Here is a 14,345-nt window from a genome sequence, read left to right as displayed (position 1 = left end):
TGGTTGTCAGCAGCAAAACTGGTTGATCCACTCTGAGAAGGTGCTATTTAAGAGACTGAGCTGAATACAGCACCTCAGACTGAGGAAGTCTCTCGGATGAGAGACAAAACGTTACTTTTTTTTTGTTGTTGTTTTGTTTTTTTGAATGTCCAGAGGATCAGATTTAACTTTTTTAGATTTTTCTACCTAGATTATTGAGCATGCATCAGGATAGGATGTGAGATATTTTGCTAAAACGCATAGTAGATTCCAAATATGTGATGAAAAAAATTAAGCAAACATCTTGCACAATCTGTTGCCTCAATACGTGTAGGGATCAGTCTCAGCTGCTAACACACTAAATCTTAGCACAAGCTGTCCGTCTGTCCGTCTGTCTGTCAGTCCGTGTTTTTGTCTGTCTGTTACCAAGATATCTCTTGATCAATGAAGTGGACAAATTATAATGGAAGTGTTTGTTTGTTTTCACAAGAAAAAGGCAAATGTCTTTTTTTTTTTTCATTTACCCTTTATTTATACAGGTAGTCTCATTGAGCCATGAGAACTCATTTTCAAGAAAGACATGTTAAGGGAGCAGATGGTGGAGGTTAAGGGCCTTGCTCAGGGGCCCAGAGTTGGGCAAATGAAGGTGGAGGCAGGTGTGGGTGTTTCACCTTTTATAACCACGTTTTTTTTTAATGTTGACCATACCGGGAGTTGAACCTGTGACTTTCCGATCACAAGTCCATCTTCTAACCTCTGCTCCACCGCTCCCCCAAGCCTTAGGTTAGGTGAATGTCCAACCGAACGTGCTAGTCTTGTTTTGGTTAGGTTTTGTAATTGTTTTTCAGACTTGCAAATAAAAATTTTTTAATGTCATTTTGGCTCATATTAAAGCTATATTTTTTGTGTGACCCTGTTTAGTACAGTAAGTCACTATTCTCTCAAATGAACATCTGTCTTAGTAATAGAAATGATTTTACGATTTTAATCTTTATAACAGTTTTTTTTAATTATAGAAACTTTATTCGCAGACAACTGAGAGCTGTTACTTTTTAAAACCAATTTTCTCATAATTTCCTCATGTTTTCCACCTCTCCGCTGTTCGACTGAGACAAGCAAGGGGGAGGAGAGCAGCAGTTGTACATGAGGAACACAAATTCAGGAGAGCAGGGTGGTCACATGGTACAGCTCTAACATTGTACATCAGTCGATATGGTCTGCGTCATTACTCACAACAGTACGTAATTACAAAGATACACAGCTAAGCTAACCATTGCATTGCAACCATGCATTGAGCATGCATCAGGATAGCTAAGCTAACCATTCGAAATTACATGTCTCTTTAAAACAAATAAATCCAGAGGATCTGGTTGCCTTCAGAGAGCAACAAGGTGCTCAAACATCAAACATTTGTATGCTGTGCACAGATAGACGTTGTATATGCTAACATAGATTTGTACTAAGGCAATAATGATGCGAGTCCATCAGGTGTTAAGTAAACTTTTGAACAGACTGGACATGTTGATAAGCGTTATTTAAACAAAATACAAATAAAATTAAGCTGGCACTTGTTTGACAAGCCATTAGCGTAGCCTTGGTAAAGACTTTTTCCTCTTTCTTCATAGAGGCTCTATGAAGAATAGCTCTACTCTACGTTTGACTATTGATAACTATTGGGGATAATTTCATTTTAAAATTGACCAGACTGTCCCTTAAAGTTAGGAACACAATAGCCTAAGCTTTTTGAGTGGCCATTACTTTTCTCTCCAAGGTCATTCTTTTTTATATGACAGCTCACACAGTTTTAAATCCACAAGGAGACACAACCACGGCACTTAACAAACTAATGAGTAGCCCTTTTCACCAGAGGAACTAAACATCATCGTAGCTGTATTGACTGGAGGCGTCACAAGGGAGAAATATTTTTAAAATGAGCACACCAGTGATGGATTGTGAAATAATGCATCCAGAAGAAAGTCTGGTTTTTTTTTGGGGGGGGGGGGGGGAGTACCACCACCTCCACAGAGGTGGCTCATTACTGGTGAAGTCAGTGGGAGCATGGACACTAAGAAGATGGCCAAAGCTGAGAAAGAGTCGATGCAGGAGACAGTGAGAGCTGAGTGAAGGAGAGAAGAGGCAGATAGAGTGGAGCTGATAGCACTGCAAACAGCAAGCACATAGCAAGGGGAAACATAGGGAGGGAAGGAGAAAATCAGGTAAGGACTGGCCCTAGATGTAGAGAGGGAGGGCTGGATGGTTGAAGGAGCAGTAATTACAAGACTTGTTGTCTGGCGGGAGAGATCGAGGAGCTATTTCTTTTGCGCTGTCACTTTGCATTACCCTAGCACAGTGAAATATTCGACTGTTAGGCCTTGGCTAAAACACATCGAGTGCCCAAGCTCATTAACCATTTAAAGACCATCCCTGTCCTATTGAACCATAATTTACTAATCTCAAAGCTTTCATTTTTCAGGATGACCACTGTCTTGGGTTCAGTCATATTTAAAAGATCATGAACAAAGTGTCGTCATCAATAGTAGTAAATCTTCTTTTTTCACAATTGAAACAGGGATCCCTCAAGGAACTATTTTAGGTCCCATCCTTTTCAGCCTGGATTTTAATAATCTTCCTGAAAATTGTCCTGAATTTAATTTGCGATAGCATGCTGATGACGCGATCATTCACATGCCATGTAAAAGCAGTGTCGTAGTCAGAGAAAAACAACAGCTTACAGAAAATATCAGCTTTGCTAAATGACTCCTGCTTAACCCTTAATACAAAGAAAAATAAGTGTATTTGCTTTTCAATAAAGAAAGCTCCATCACAGTCCTTGCATATTCAAATCAGCGGGGATTCTATTGAACAAGTATCACGGGAAAAATATTTAGAAATAATTTCGATGCTCAGTTAAATTTTAAGAACCATGTTGATAAAATCAGCAAAACTGTTAGATCAAGCATAAAATGTTTAAAAATTATTAGAAAATGTTTGATACTTCATTGTGCAGAGATGTTCTTCAACTCAATGATTCTTTCACATTTGTCTTATGGAGCTACTGTCTGGTCACAGTCTCACCAAACTACACTTAAACCACTGGAAATTCTCTACAATTGGCCTTGAAGGTTTTATACCAAAAGCCAATCAGATTTTGTCACTGTAATATTTTAGTTAAGTTCAGTATTCTAGAATTTTCCAATTTTATAAATTACCCATTTAAAAAATTGATCTTCAAATGCTTAAATGGACTTGCACCCAGACCATTAGGCAATTGTATATAGAAACTGCAGGGCTACAGCAGATCTACCAGAACGGCTTTAAATGGCGACTGTAAGTAAGTAAGTAAGTAAATTTTATTTATATAGCACCTTTTACAGGTCAGAAACCACAAAGTGCTTTACAGAATAAAATACATAAAAACACAAGATAAAAGATAAAAACAAACGATAAAAAATAAAACTACATGCATATGACATAAAACAATATAAAACTAATTAAAAGCCAATTTAAACAAATGTGTCTTCAGCTGCTTTTTAAAAATATTAAGAGAAGCAAGGCAGCACAAAGTCAGAGGCAATGCATTCCACAGTCTGGGGGCCACAGCCCTAAAAGTGTTATCCTCTCTGGTCTTAAAATGAGTTCATGGGACCATTAACAGCCTTGACTGGAAGATCTGAGGCTCCGAGAAGAGGAGCAGGGCTCTTAAAGGTCAGAAATGTAGACTGGGGTTTGACCACTCTGAGTTCTAAAAGTAAGAACTAAAATTTTAAAATGAATTCTAAAATGTAACGGTAGCCAATGTAAAGAGATTAAAACTGGTGTTATGTGCTCTCTTTTCCATGTGCTGATTAAAAGCCTTGTAGCAGCATTCTGAACTGTCTGCAAACGATCAAGATCCTTAAGACTATTACCATAATCCAGATGGGATGTAATAAAAGCATGAATAATCATCTCTAATTCGGCTTTTGACACAAGAGACTTAAGCCTAGAAATATTTCTTAGTTGAAAAATGCAATTTCGTATTAATCCACGAGACTGTCATTGCAGTAACATGGCAGAATCAAAAATAATGCCAAGGTTTCTGAGATTTGGTTTGACAGATGAGGCCAATACACCAAGGTGTTGCTTAATTCCAGATATTTGATTGTCAGGTGCAATAATTAGGGCTTCAGTTTTATCACAATTAAGTTGCAGAAAGTTGTCATTCACCCACTGTTTGATATTGCTAATACAATTTAACAAGGAGGACAATTTGTGATGTTCAGAAGGTTTGAAGGAACTATATAGTTGAATATCATCAGCATAGAAATGATACGACACATCTGAAAACTGACTTATTATTTGGCCGAGGGGGAAAACATACAAAAGAAAGAGAATAAGTCCCAACACTGAGCCTTGAGGTACCCCACATAGCAGGTTCTTGGATTCTGACATTATTTGGTTTGTAAAAACACTATATGTTCTACCAGAAAGATAGGAGATAAACCACTCCAGTGCAAAGCCTGATAGACCAACTACATCCCGTAGCCTATTAATCAAAATATTGTGTTCAACAGTGTCAAAAGCAGATGTTAGATCTAGGAGAACCATCACTGTGGATTTTCCAGAGTCGGCTGACATCAAAATATCACTGGAAACTTTAAGTAAAGCAGCCTCTGTGGACTGTAAGGTTCCTTTTCGCAGAACCACTTTTGCTCAAAGTTCTCTCTCTATGAGAGGATCTGCAATTTGGAACTCACTCCCTGTCAATTTAAAGCCTGTAACCAGATTCATTATGTTTAAAAAAAACAAACTAAACTCTGCTTGTGTCAAAAATAGCATTGCACTCATGCTTAATGTTATTTATTGTTATGTTTTAATCCATTTGTTTTATGTGTATGACTCTGTTTATGTTGTTAATATTATTTTTATTATTTTACTCTTACCATTCCACTTCCTAGTAGAGTTGCATTCGGGTCCAAAAAAAATCCAACCCAACCCGGCCCCAGCCCGTAGCCATCATTTCAGAACCCCACCTGATCCGACAAATTAACAGTAATTACATGTCCGAACTCGAAACCGCACCCACCACCCCATCCGACATTTTTAATTAAGCTTTGACTGCTGGTTGGTGGACGTGCGCAGCTGAATAAAGGGGGCAGAAGATCGGAGCTGGGGGGGTGGGGGGGGGTGGGTGGGTTGTCCTTTCATGGCCGTCAAAGCGCATTAAATCCCTGCTTCTGCTGCATTCTGCATTATTCAGACATGGACCCTGCTCTGACATGTCGAATATTTTGTGATCTCACCTGTTTGGGTCGTCGGTCGCACACGTCCACTGAGTGCAGTGGCTGAATGAACGTCCATTTGGGTGATGGGTCGCAGGCAGTAGTCCATCTGAAGCTTAAATTAACTTTTTACCTCTTTCAAGGCTGTGGTTCAGCGTGTGGTCAAATGGCCACGTGTGGCAGGTATGGCAAGCCATGTTACTTTATATTTGATTGTCAGCCGCGCACGTTCCTTTGACGCAATCAAAAGCCCAACACTAACCTAGCCCGCACATTATTATGAACTGGCCCAATCTGAATCCGGGTCGGGCGGGCCCGGTCTCCAGGTTTGGGTTGGAAATGACAGCTCTACTTAGCATCTTAGATATCCTGTTTGTAAAAGCCCATCTAGGGACAAGTGCTGCAAATTAGCTCATGCAATAAGCACCATGATACAAGCATGGGACTGCTGCTTTATTCAGTTTGTCTGTTATTGTGTGTCAGTCCCTATCAAATAAACAATAAATAAATAAATTACATAAAATATCAAGCTTTCATTGAAATAATGCTTTGAAGTGGATTGACTCTAAAAGTTGATCAGTTCTAGATGCACATCCTATGATGACATAGATGACTTTTCCTTTCAAGTAATAAAAAGCAGCTGATAACACATTATCTTTTAGAGTTTTTTTTCTCATAATGCACATTTTGTTTTCTTTCTCACCACTGCATCTGAGTCCAGAGGTGAAAGTGGCAAGTCATATTTACTCCAATAAGGCATCAAAATCATTGAACATTACCTGTGATTTGAATTTGTCAAAGTGCACAGAAGACTGAAAAGCTTTTGTCTTTTGTGTTTTTCTTTTCAGAATCTGAGGTAACAACAGTGAACCTCTGCCTGGACGCTGCCAAAGCATGTAACATAGATGAGACATGTCAAAAACTTCGTACAGAGTACGTCTCAGCCTGCATTCAGCCATCAGCTCGCTCAGGGCCATGTAGTCGACCAAAGTGCAACAAGGCGCTCAGAAAGTTCTTTGACCGTGTTCCCCCTGACTACACCCATGAGCTGCTGTTCTGTCCCTGCACTGATACAGCATGTGCCGAGCGCCGCAGGCAAACCATTGTGCCATCTTGCTCCTATGAAGAGAAGGACAAGCCCAACTGCCTGGTTCAACTACGGATCTGCAAGGCAGACTATGTGTGCAGGTAAATACTATGTGGACACCTGTGAGATATGCTTCAGCTGCTGAGTACATTTCATGCTTCTTTTACTTACCTGAAATCACTTTTTAATGACTGAGATTTTGGAGCTATTCTTGGAAGGTCACAAATGTCTATTTTGTAGGTTAGAAATATTTTACATCTTATGTTCTTGTCTGTCATATTTATGCAGAAATATAGAAATTTCAAAAGGGTTCACAAACTTTCCAACACAGTTGTAACTCCAGATTGTCCAAAAAAAAAAAAAAAAGAAATCTATCACAGCAGTCTCACTGATTTTTCTGTTTTTAATCTGCAGGCTGTGTGACAGGGTTTAATGAAGCAATTCTTGAAAACTACTGTCAATTTTCATCTGCATGACTTGTAAAACTGTAAAAATATTCAATGTCCCACCTCTGCCAACAGTGTACCCATCTAGGCAGCAGCCCTTACCTATTTAATCTACCGGAGTATGTTTGTGTTAAAATCAGTTCAAACTGGACTGTTAATTTTTTTATGATTTTTATCTGTCTTCATCGTGGTTTTTAGACCTAGACATTGCTTCTGATGTTTTCTGTCATAGGAGAGAGCCTATGCATGTTTCAAAATATAATTCTAGCACTGCTGAATACATGAAAACTAAACTGAGAGAGTTTGACACAGGCTTGAGGCGACAATGACAACAGGTTAACAAGTCAAGCAACAAAATTGCAAGCCTCATAAACTTCTGAATAAATTCCTGCAAATGTTGTAAGGTATTTGGAGCCTTCTTTGCAAAAGGTGTTTGCCAACTAGTCACCACCAGTTGCAACTCTGTGATACTAGCCTCTTTCACAGGACGCCTCATTCCAGGACTGACAGTTCCCCCACTTTGGTCCATTCAGAAGCCACACCGAGGCAGACTGGGGGGGCTCAAACACCCTACCTCTGTAGCACCTCTTTCCTCTCTCTCTGCACTCTGTTTGTCCATCCATCCATCCATCTATGCACAGATGGATGGATGGATGGATGGATGGATGGATGGATGGATGGATGGATGGATGGATGGATGGACAAACAGAGCTAAAACTAACGTTGCATAACCAATTTTTTTATTCATGCCAATTATCAGTTTTGTTTGATATACAATAAAAATGATAAATACAAAATAATCAAAACTTTACATTATTCTACATATTTCTGAGTCATCCTCTGCCTACCTGTTTCCAGACGCTAATGTGTAAATCGTGCAGTCCTTAAGTCCTTAAACGAGACTGAAACTATACAATTCAGATGTCTTCAGCTTGGCTGCCAGGCAAATAATGGCATTTTCAGTAGAGATGCAATGTTCACAACAATCCAAATAATTTAAAAAGATTTTTTAAATGAACGATAGGAACCAAGTCGCAAACAATTGAGAGAATTCTTTTTAAACATTTATTTTCTATTATTTCCTTGTGTTTTCCTACTCAGATGCAGACACACACTCTTTTGCTTTTACACTGAGACAGAACGGGTAAACGGGAGGAGCACAGAAGCTGGTGTGTCAGGAACATGTGCTCAGAGGCTGTACTGTGCTGTACTGCACTTAGATGCAGCAGCAACCCCAGTTCTTGGGGCAGCTGTGGCTGAATGGTTAGAGCAGTTGGCTTCCAATGGGAGAGTTGGGGGTTTGATTCCACCAGCAGTCACATGTTGAAGTGTCCCTGGGCAAGATTGCCTTCGATGTGTGTCCCATCAATGTATGAATGTGACCTAAAGCACTGATTAGTCTCTACAGATTCAGATTAGCTTTGTAGAGATATAGTTGAGTATGGATGGTTAAATAAAAACTAAATAAGAATGCACTATATAAAATTGTGTTAATCTACTTGTTGAGGAGGAGGCAGGTCCGACCATCCGGTTGAAAGAGGTAAAAAAAAAAGTCCAGTTAAGCGCAGATGGATCAGCTGATCACCCGCCGTGCGCGTCTCCGCAAATGCTGTCATCTACTGTGAAGGAAGTAGCAGAATCTACAAAAGCCAAAGCGAGCAGCGCGTTCAATTAAAATAGTCTTGTTCTATATTTTTCCAAATAATTTTGCTCTAAAAATAGTTTAGTTCATCTGTATAATAGCCTATCTTTAAAGTTGAAATTTTACGCTATTCGTTTTGTATGTTAATATCCACGGGAGTGGTGGTGCAGGGGTTAGGGAAGATGGGCCTGTGATCAGAAGATTGCTGGTTCACTGACAACATAAAAATGTGGGTGGGATTGGTGAAGCACCCACACCTATCTCCACCCTAATTTGCCATTTGCCCCAAATCTGGGCCCCTGAGCAAGGCCCTTAACCCCCCCCCGGTACTGTTCATCTTCACCCCTCTACACTGCAGACTTCACCATCAACTCTCCTCACTGTCATCTGCAACAGTTCTCTGATGACTCTGCCATGGTCGGCCTCATCACAGGTGAGGATGACTCAGAGTACAGACAGCAGACTCAAGACTTTGTGGACTGGTGCCAGCAGAACCACCTCCTGATCAACGCTGCTAAAACTAAGGAGATGGTGGTGGATTTCCACAGGCACAGACCCACCTCACTGACCCCGGTGAACATCCAGGGAGTGGATATTGAGATCATGGACTCTTACAAGTACCTGGGTGTTCACCTGAACAATAAACTGGACTGGTCTCACAACAATGATGCAGTTTACAGAAAGGGTCAGAGCAGACTCTACCGGCTGAGGAGACTGAGGTCTTTTGGAGTGCAGGGGGTGCTCCTGAAGACCTTCTTTGACTCGTGTCAAGGAAAATCAACACAACTCAGACTTTTCAGCCTATTCACCTGTTCCTCACATTGGTTTGGAGATACATGGAGAAAAGACACAATAATCAGTCAGAGATATTCAAGTTAAAAAGTATTACCAACATTTATTAAAGCTTTCAGCTGAAAGGAGACGCTCTTACCCCACACCAACAGAGATACAGCAAAAATCCAAGACGCGTCTGACCGGAGCTTCAGTTCCTTCTGTATTTAAACACAAAAGCTCTATCCAGAGACGTTTCACAACATTCTTTCAGTTCTTTGTCTAAACTAATTCAAACTGATGTCTTCATTCCCGGAAGTCCTTTTATGGAGTTGTTTATTATTTTCTTCTGCCTTCCAGTTACTGGTGATCTTGTCATCAGCGTGAGACACACACCAGCTGCTCCCTCGAAGTTCATGTCCCATACACAACAAACTCAAATACATTCTCTGACTTAGTTCAATCTGTACTTGTTGATACCAAAAGACAAGCAGATACAAATAAAGGACAAGATGCAGTTGTAATACATCGAGCAATATAGCACAGCAGATAAGAGCGTCTTTACATTTTCCCCCTTTTGGTCTCTGAAAGAGACCATTACTCCTAACTATCCATCCCTGAATAGGTGTACCTCTGCATGTCCTGGAAAAACCCCTGAGGCAGATATTCATTTTAAGGAGGAAAGCAGAACATCACTTCACGCCTCTGTGACGGTGGTCATTTCTGACCCAGACTCCACCTATACAGGAAAAGAAACTTTCCCTCATCTTTCTTGGTAAACACACAATGCAGCATCTTAGCAAAACAGGCAACTTTAAAGCTGGCGGGAACAGTCAGCCTCTTCCACAGAGTTGGTGTGGTCAGTAAAATGTTGGACTTCCTGAGATTTGATTTTAACCCAGGTGTCGTCAACATACCTGAACCAATGACTTGGTGGTGTCCCTGAAAAGGACGTCAAGGCTCTCTTTTCTACCTCCTCCATGTACAGATTGGCAACAATAGGAGAAACTGGAGACCCCATAGCCCACCCATGTTTCTGCCTATAACATTGCCCCCCATATGTGAAGTAGGTTGACTGCAGGCACAGTTTCAAGAGTTGACACAGTTGTTCATCAACTCTGTGGATAAATACATCAAGTTCACACGAGAAGATGTAAAAAATGGCAGGTTGGCTTTCTTGGACTGTGAGGTCTCTGTCTCTGATAGAGGACATTTGCAAACTGAGGTGTACCGCAAACCCACCCACACAGACCAGTATTTGCAGTTTGACTCCCATCACCCTTTGGAACACAAGTTAGGAGTCATCAGGACTCTGTATCACAAAGCAGACAGCGTCCCCACTAGCTCAGGAGCCAGGCAGAAGGAGAAATCCCACACAAGACAGGCTCTAGAGCAATGTGGATATCCTAACTGGGCCTTCCTGAAAGCAGAGAAGAAACCCAAACAGGACTCCAGTCAGCCAACAGGTGAAAAGGAGGAACCCAGACCCAGACCAGTGGTCATTCCATATGTTGAGGGGGTATCAGAGAAACTGAGACGTTTATTTTCTAAACATAACGTCCCAGTGGCTTTTAAACCCCAAAATACATTACGGCAAAGACTGGTTCATCCCAAAGATCCAGTCCCCCGGCACAAACAGAGCAATGTTGTGTATGCTGTTCAGTGTCAGGAGGGCTGTGATCAGTCTTACATCGGGGAAACAAAACAGCCACTGGCCAAAAGGATGGCCCAGCACAGAAGATCAACATCATCAGGCCAGGACTCTGCGGTCTACACTCATCTCCAGGCCAGCGGTCACTCTTTCAGGGATGAAGATGTTCACATCCTGGACAGAGAGGAACGATGGTTTGAGAGAGGAGTAAAGGAGGCCATCTTTGTGAAAAGAAATCGTCCATCGTTAAACAGGGGTGGAGGCCTCCGGATTCAACTGTCCCCCTCTTACAATGCTGTGATTGCTAGTATCACTCAGCCCTCTGTGAACAGTAAACAGCCATCAGTGTGCTAATGATCCATTGTTAGGCTGATGGTCCTTCTTGAGCATGTGATAAGCTGGTTTTGGTTGTCAGCAGCAAAACTGGTTGATCCACCCTGAGAAGGTGCTATTTAAGAGACTGAGCTGAATACAGCTCCTCAGACTGAGGAAGTCTCTCGGATGAGAGACGAAACGTTTCTACATTTTTTTGTTGATTTGCTTTGTTTTGTGTTTTTGAATGTCCAGAGGACCAGATTTAACTTTTTTAGAACTGGAGTAATGTGCTCAAACCTGCAAGTTCCTGTTAGTAGCCGAGCTGCAGCATTTTGGATAACCTGGAGACATGAGAGAGAGACCTGACTGACCCCAGCATAAAGCGAATTACAGTAGTCCAGCCGGGTTGTAATAAATGCATGGACTAATTTTTCAAGGTCGGATCTGGACAGGACGGACTTGAGCTTAGCTATCTGCCTTAGCTGAAGGAAGCTTTTTTGAAGAACAGAATTTATCTGCTTATTAAACTTAAAGTCCGAGTCTAAAACTATCCCGAGATTGGTAACAGACTGTTTTAGATATGGCTGAAGGGAGTCCAGGTTTGCAGGATCAGTGACAGTGGCAGAGCTAGGGTTAAACACAATGACCTTAGTCTTCTGATCATTAAAACTCAAAAAGTTTGCAGCCATCCAAGTCTTGATGTCATCGACATTTTAACAAAGGGTGAATGGAGGAGGAACTGGTAGGTGATAACGGCTGATAAATCTGAGAGTCATCAGCATAACAATGAAAGGAAAGACCATGTTTCCTCAGGACAGACCCTAATGGGAGGAGATACAAAGAAAACAGAAGGGGTCCAAGAATGGAGCCTTGCGGGACCCCGCAGGAAAGAGGCACTGAAGTAGATAGAGTGTTAGCAAAATTAACACAGAAACTCCTGTCGCTCAAGTATGAATGGAACCATTCTAACGCTGCACCAGTAATCCCAACCCAGTGTTCTAGCCAGGATAAAAGGATACTGTGGTCCACAGTATCAAATACAGCAGTAAGGTCAAGGAGTACTAGGACTACAGACTGACCAGAGTCATTTGCCAGAAGAATGTCGTTGCAGACCCTAACTAAGGCTGTTTCGGTGCTGTGTAATTTCTTAAAGCCAGACTGAAAGATCTCAAGTATAGAATTTCCACTCAAGAACTCATTTAATTGAGTGAAAACTATTTTCTCCAGGATCTTAGAAAGAAAGGGAAGTTTGGAGATGGGTCTGAAGTTTGAGCAGGTTGAAGGGTCAAGTCCGGGTTTTTTTTATTAAAGGAGTTACCACTGTATGTTTAAAAGCATCAGGAACCACACCTGTAGCCATACTGCTGTTTATAATGTCAAGAACAGAGGGTCCAATGGAGGGTAGGACTTGTTTAAAAAATGATGCAGGGATGGGGTCAGCAGGGAAACCTGAGGGTTTCATATGACCAATGATGTAATTTAGAACTGAGAGGGAAATGGGTTCAAACTGGTTAAAGACTGATGTGGAGGGGACAAAGACAGAGGGGTCAGCTGTGGTGTGAGGAATCAGTGGCCTGATCGACTCAACCTTTTTAACAAAGAAACTGGCAAAGTCGTCACACATAACTACAGAGACCTCCCTGTTGGCAGACTGAGGCACGGTTAAAATGGCGTTAATGGTATTGAAAAGAACGCGGGGATTGTGGCTGTTTGAAGTGATGATTTGGGATAAATATTTGTATTTTCTGATTTAACAGTGGCCTGGTACTCTTTGTAACATGATTTTAGCATGATAAAAGAAACTTGAAGTTTGTCCTTCTTCCATTTATGTTCGTCTTTCCTGCACTGATGTTTGGCTGCATGAGTGATCTCATTCATCCAAGGGTGTGGAGTGCACTTTGGATGCCTAATTTTTAATGGTGCAACTAGGTCAAGCACCTTAGCACAGGTCTCTTGATGTATAGTGACTAGCTCATGGGTGTTCATGGAAGAGAGAGTTTTTAGTAAAAGCAGATGAAAAGAGCGCAGCAGTGGAAGGGTTAAATATTCGACAAGGCCTTGCTGGAGGGAGTTTGGAGTCGTTGACAAAAGAAGTGTTGAAAGAAATGGGTTTGTGGTCAGAGAAAACTGCATCCCCAATTTCTAACTCAGAAACAGATAAACCAAAGGTTAACACTAAATCCAGTGTGTGGCCATGCTGGTGAGTTGGTCCTGTAACATTTTGTACAAAGTTCAGAGACTGGATCAGATCTAGAAAGTCCTGAGTCAGCGGCTTTTCAGGGCAACAGACATTTATATTGAAATCTCCCAGAATCAAAACCCGACCATATCTGAGCAGAATCCAAGTTTAAAAGTCAGAGAGTTCAGCCATGAAGTCCTTATTATATTTGGGTGGCCTGTATAACACAGCAGAAAAAACAGGATTTGCATGGCCCACCTCAAAACACAGCAGTTCGAAGCTCAAAAAATTAGATGGTATCTGTACCAGTTCGCAGTTCCATCATTTTTTGAAAATAGTTCATAATCCACCACTTTTGCCTGATGTTCTCGGAGCATAAAAATAAGAACAGTCTGGTGGTAAAATTTCCGACAGGGCCTTGAACTCACCACAGGAGAGCCACGTCTCAGTCACGCAGAAAAAGTCCAGACCGGTGGAGGAGAAAAAGTTCTTCAAGATGAACGTTTTATTAGCCAGAGATCTGGCGTTTATCAGTGCAATCCTTGTAGGAATCACAGCAGGAGAAGTTGTCCATGAAGTTAAGACCAGCGGTCTCAGATTTGTCGAGTTCGACCCGCTACTCCAATGACCGGAAGCCCAGCTGCGGCGAACTGGTCTGCTGTGGAAGCATGACCCGACCCGTGGGACCGGGAAGGACTCGGGTGGATCGGCGCAGCACCAGGACAGGTGATTTAAGATGTGGTCCTTGGTTGAAGAGGAAGCTGCAGCAGCAGCCCGGCAGGCTTTGACCCTCACAAGACGGCCGGCCCATTTTCCACAGCGCCTGGAGCTATGTCTTCGAGCAGGCAGGATACCACGGCGGAGGTAAACAGGAACGTCTTCAAGCAGAGGTGGGGGTCCAAGACGGGGTCCAGAGTTACAATCATTATGACCAAACAAAGCGAGACTGGTGGTAGAAAGTCGGATATTTAGGAGTTGATGACGTTCATAAACAGCAGTGAGTTGCTGATGTAG

General features: G+C 41.7%; 1 protein-coding gene across 1 annotated transcript in view; it reads left to right on the top strand.

The window, feature by feature from the left end:
• Positions 1-6,719, top strand: part of LOC119427624 (GDNF family receptor alpha-4-like) — a 559,979-nt gene extending 553,260 nt beyond the window's left edge. Inside the window, exons 4-5 of the mRNA XM_037695260.1 lie at positions 6,089-6,422; positions 6,659-6,719. Of these exons, the coding sequence (XP_037551188.1) occupies positions 6,089-6,422; positions 6,659-6,719 (395 nt within the window). The remainder of the gene's footprint in view (positions 1-6,088; positions 6,423-6,658) is intronic.
• The last annotated feature ends 7,626 nt before the right edge of the window (positions 6,720-14,345 follow it).

The sequence above is a fragment of the Nematolebias whitei genome, chromosome 21, assembly GCF_014905685.2.
Source record: "Nematolebias whitei isolate Nwh7 chromosome 21, NemWhi1, whole genome shotgun sequence".
Classification (NCBI taxonomy): domain Eukaryota; kingdom Metazoa; phylum Chordata; class Actinopteri; order Cyprinodontiformes; family Rivulidae; genus Nematolebias; species Nematolebias whitei.
Note: the sequence above shows the minus strand (reverse complement) of the source record. Positions and strands in the feature narration are given on the sequence as shown.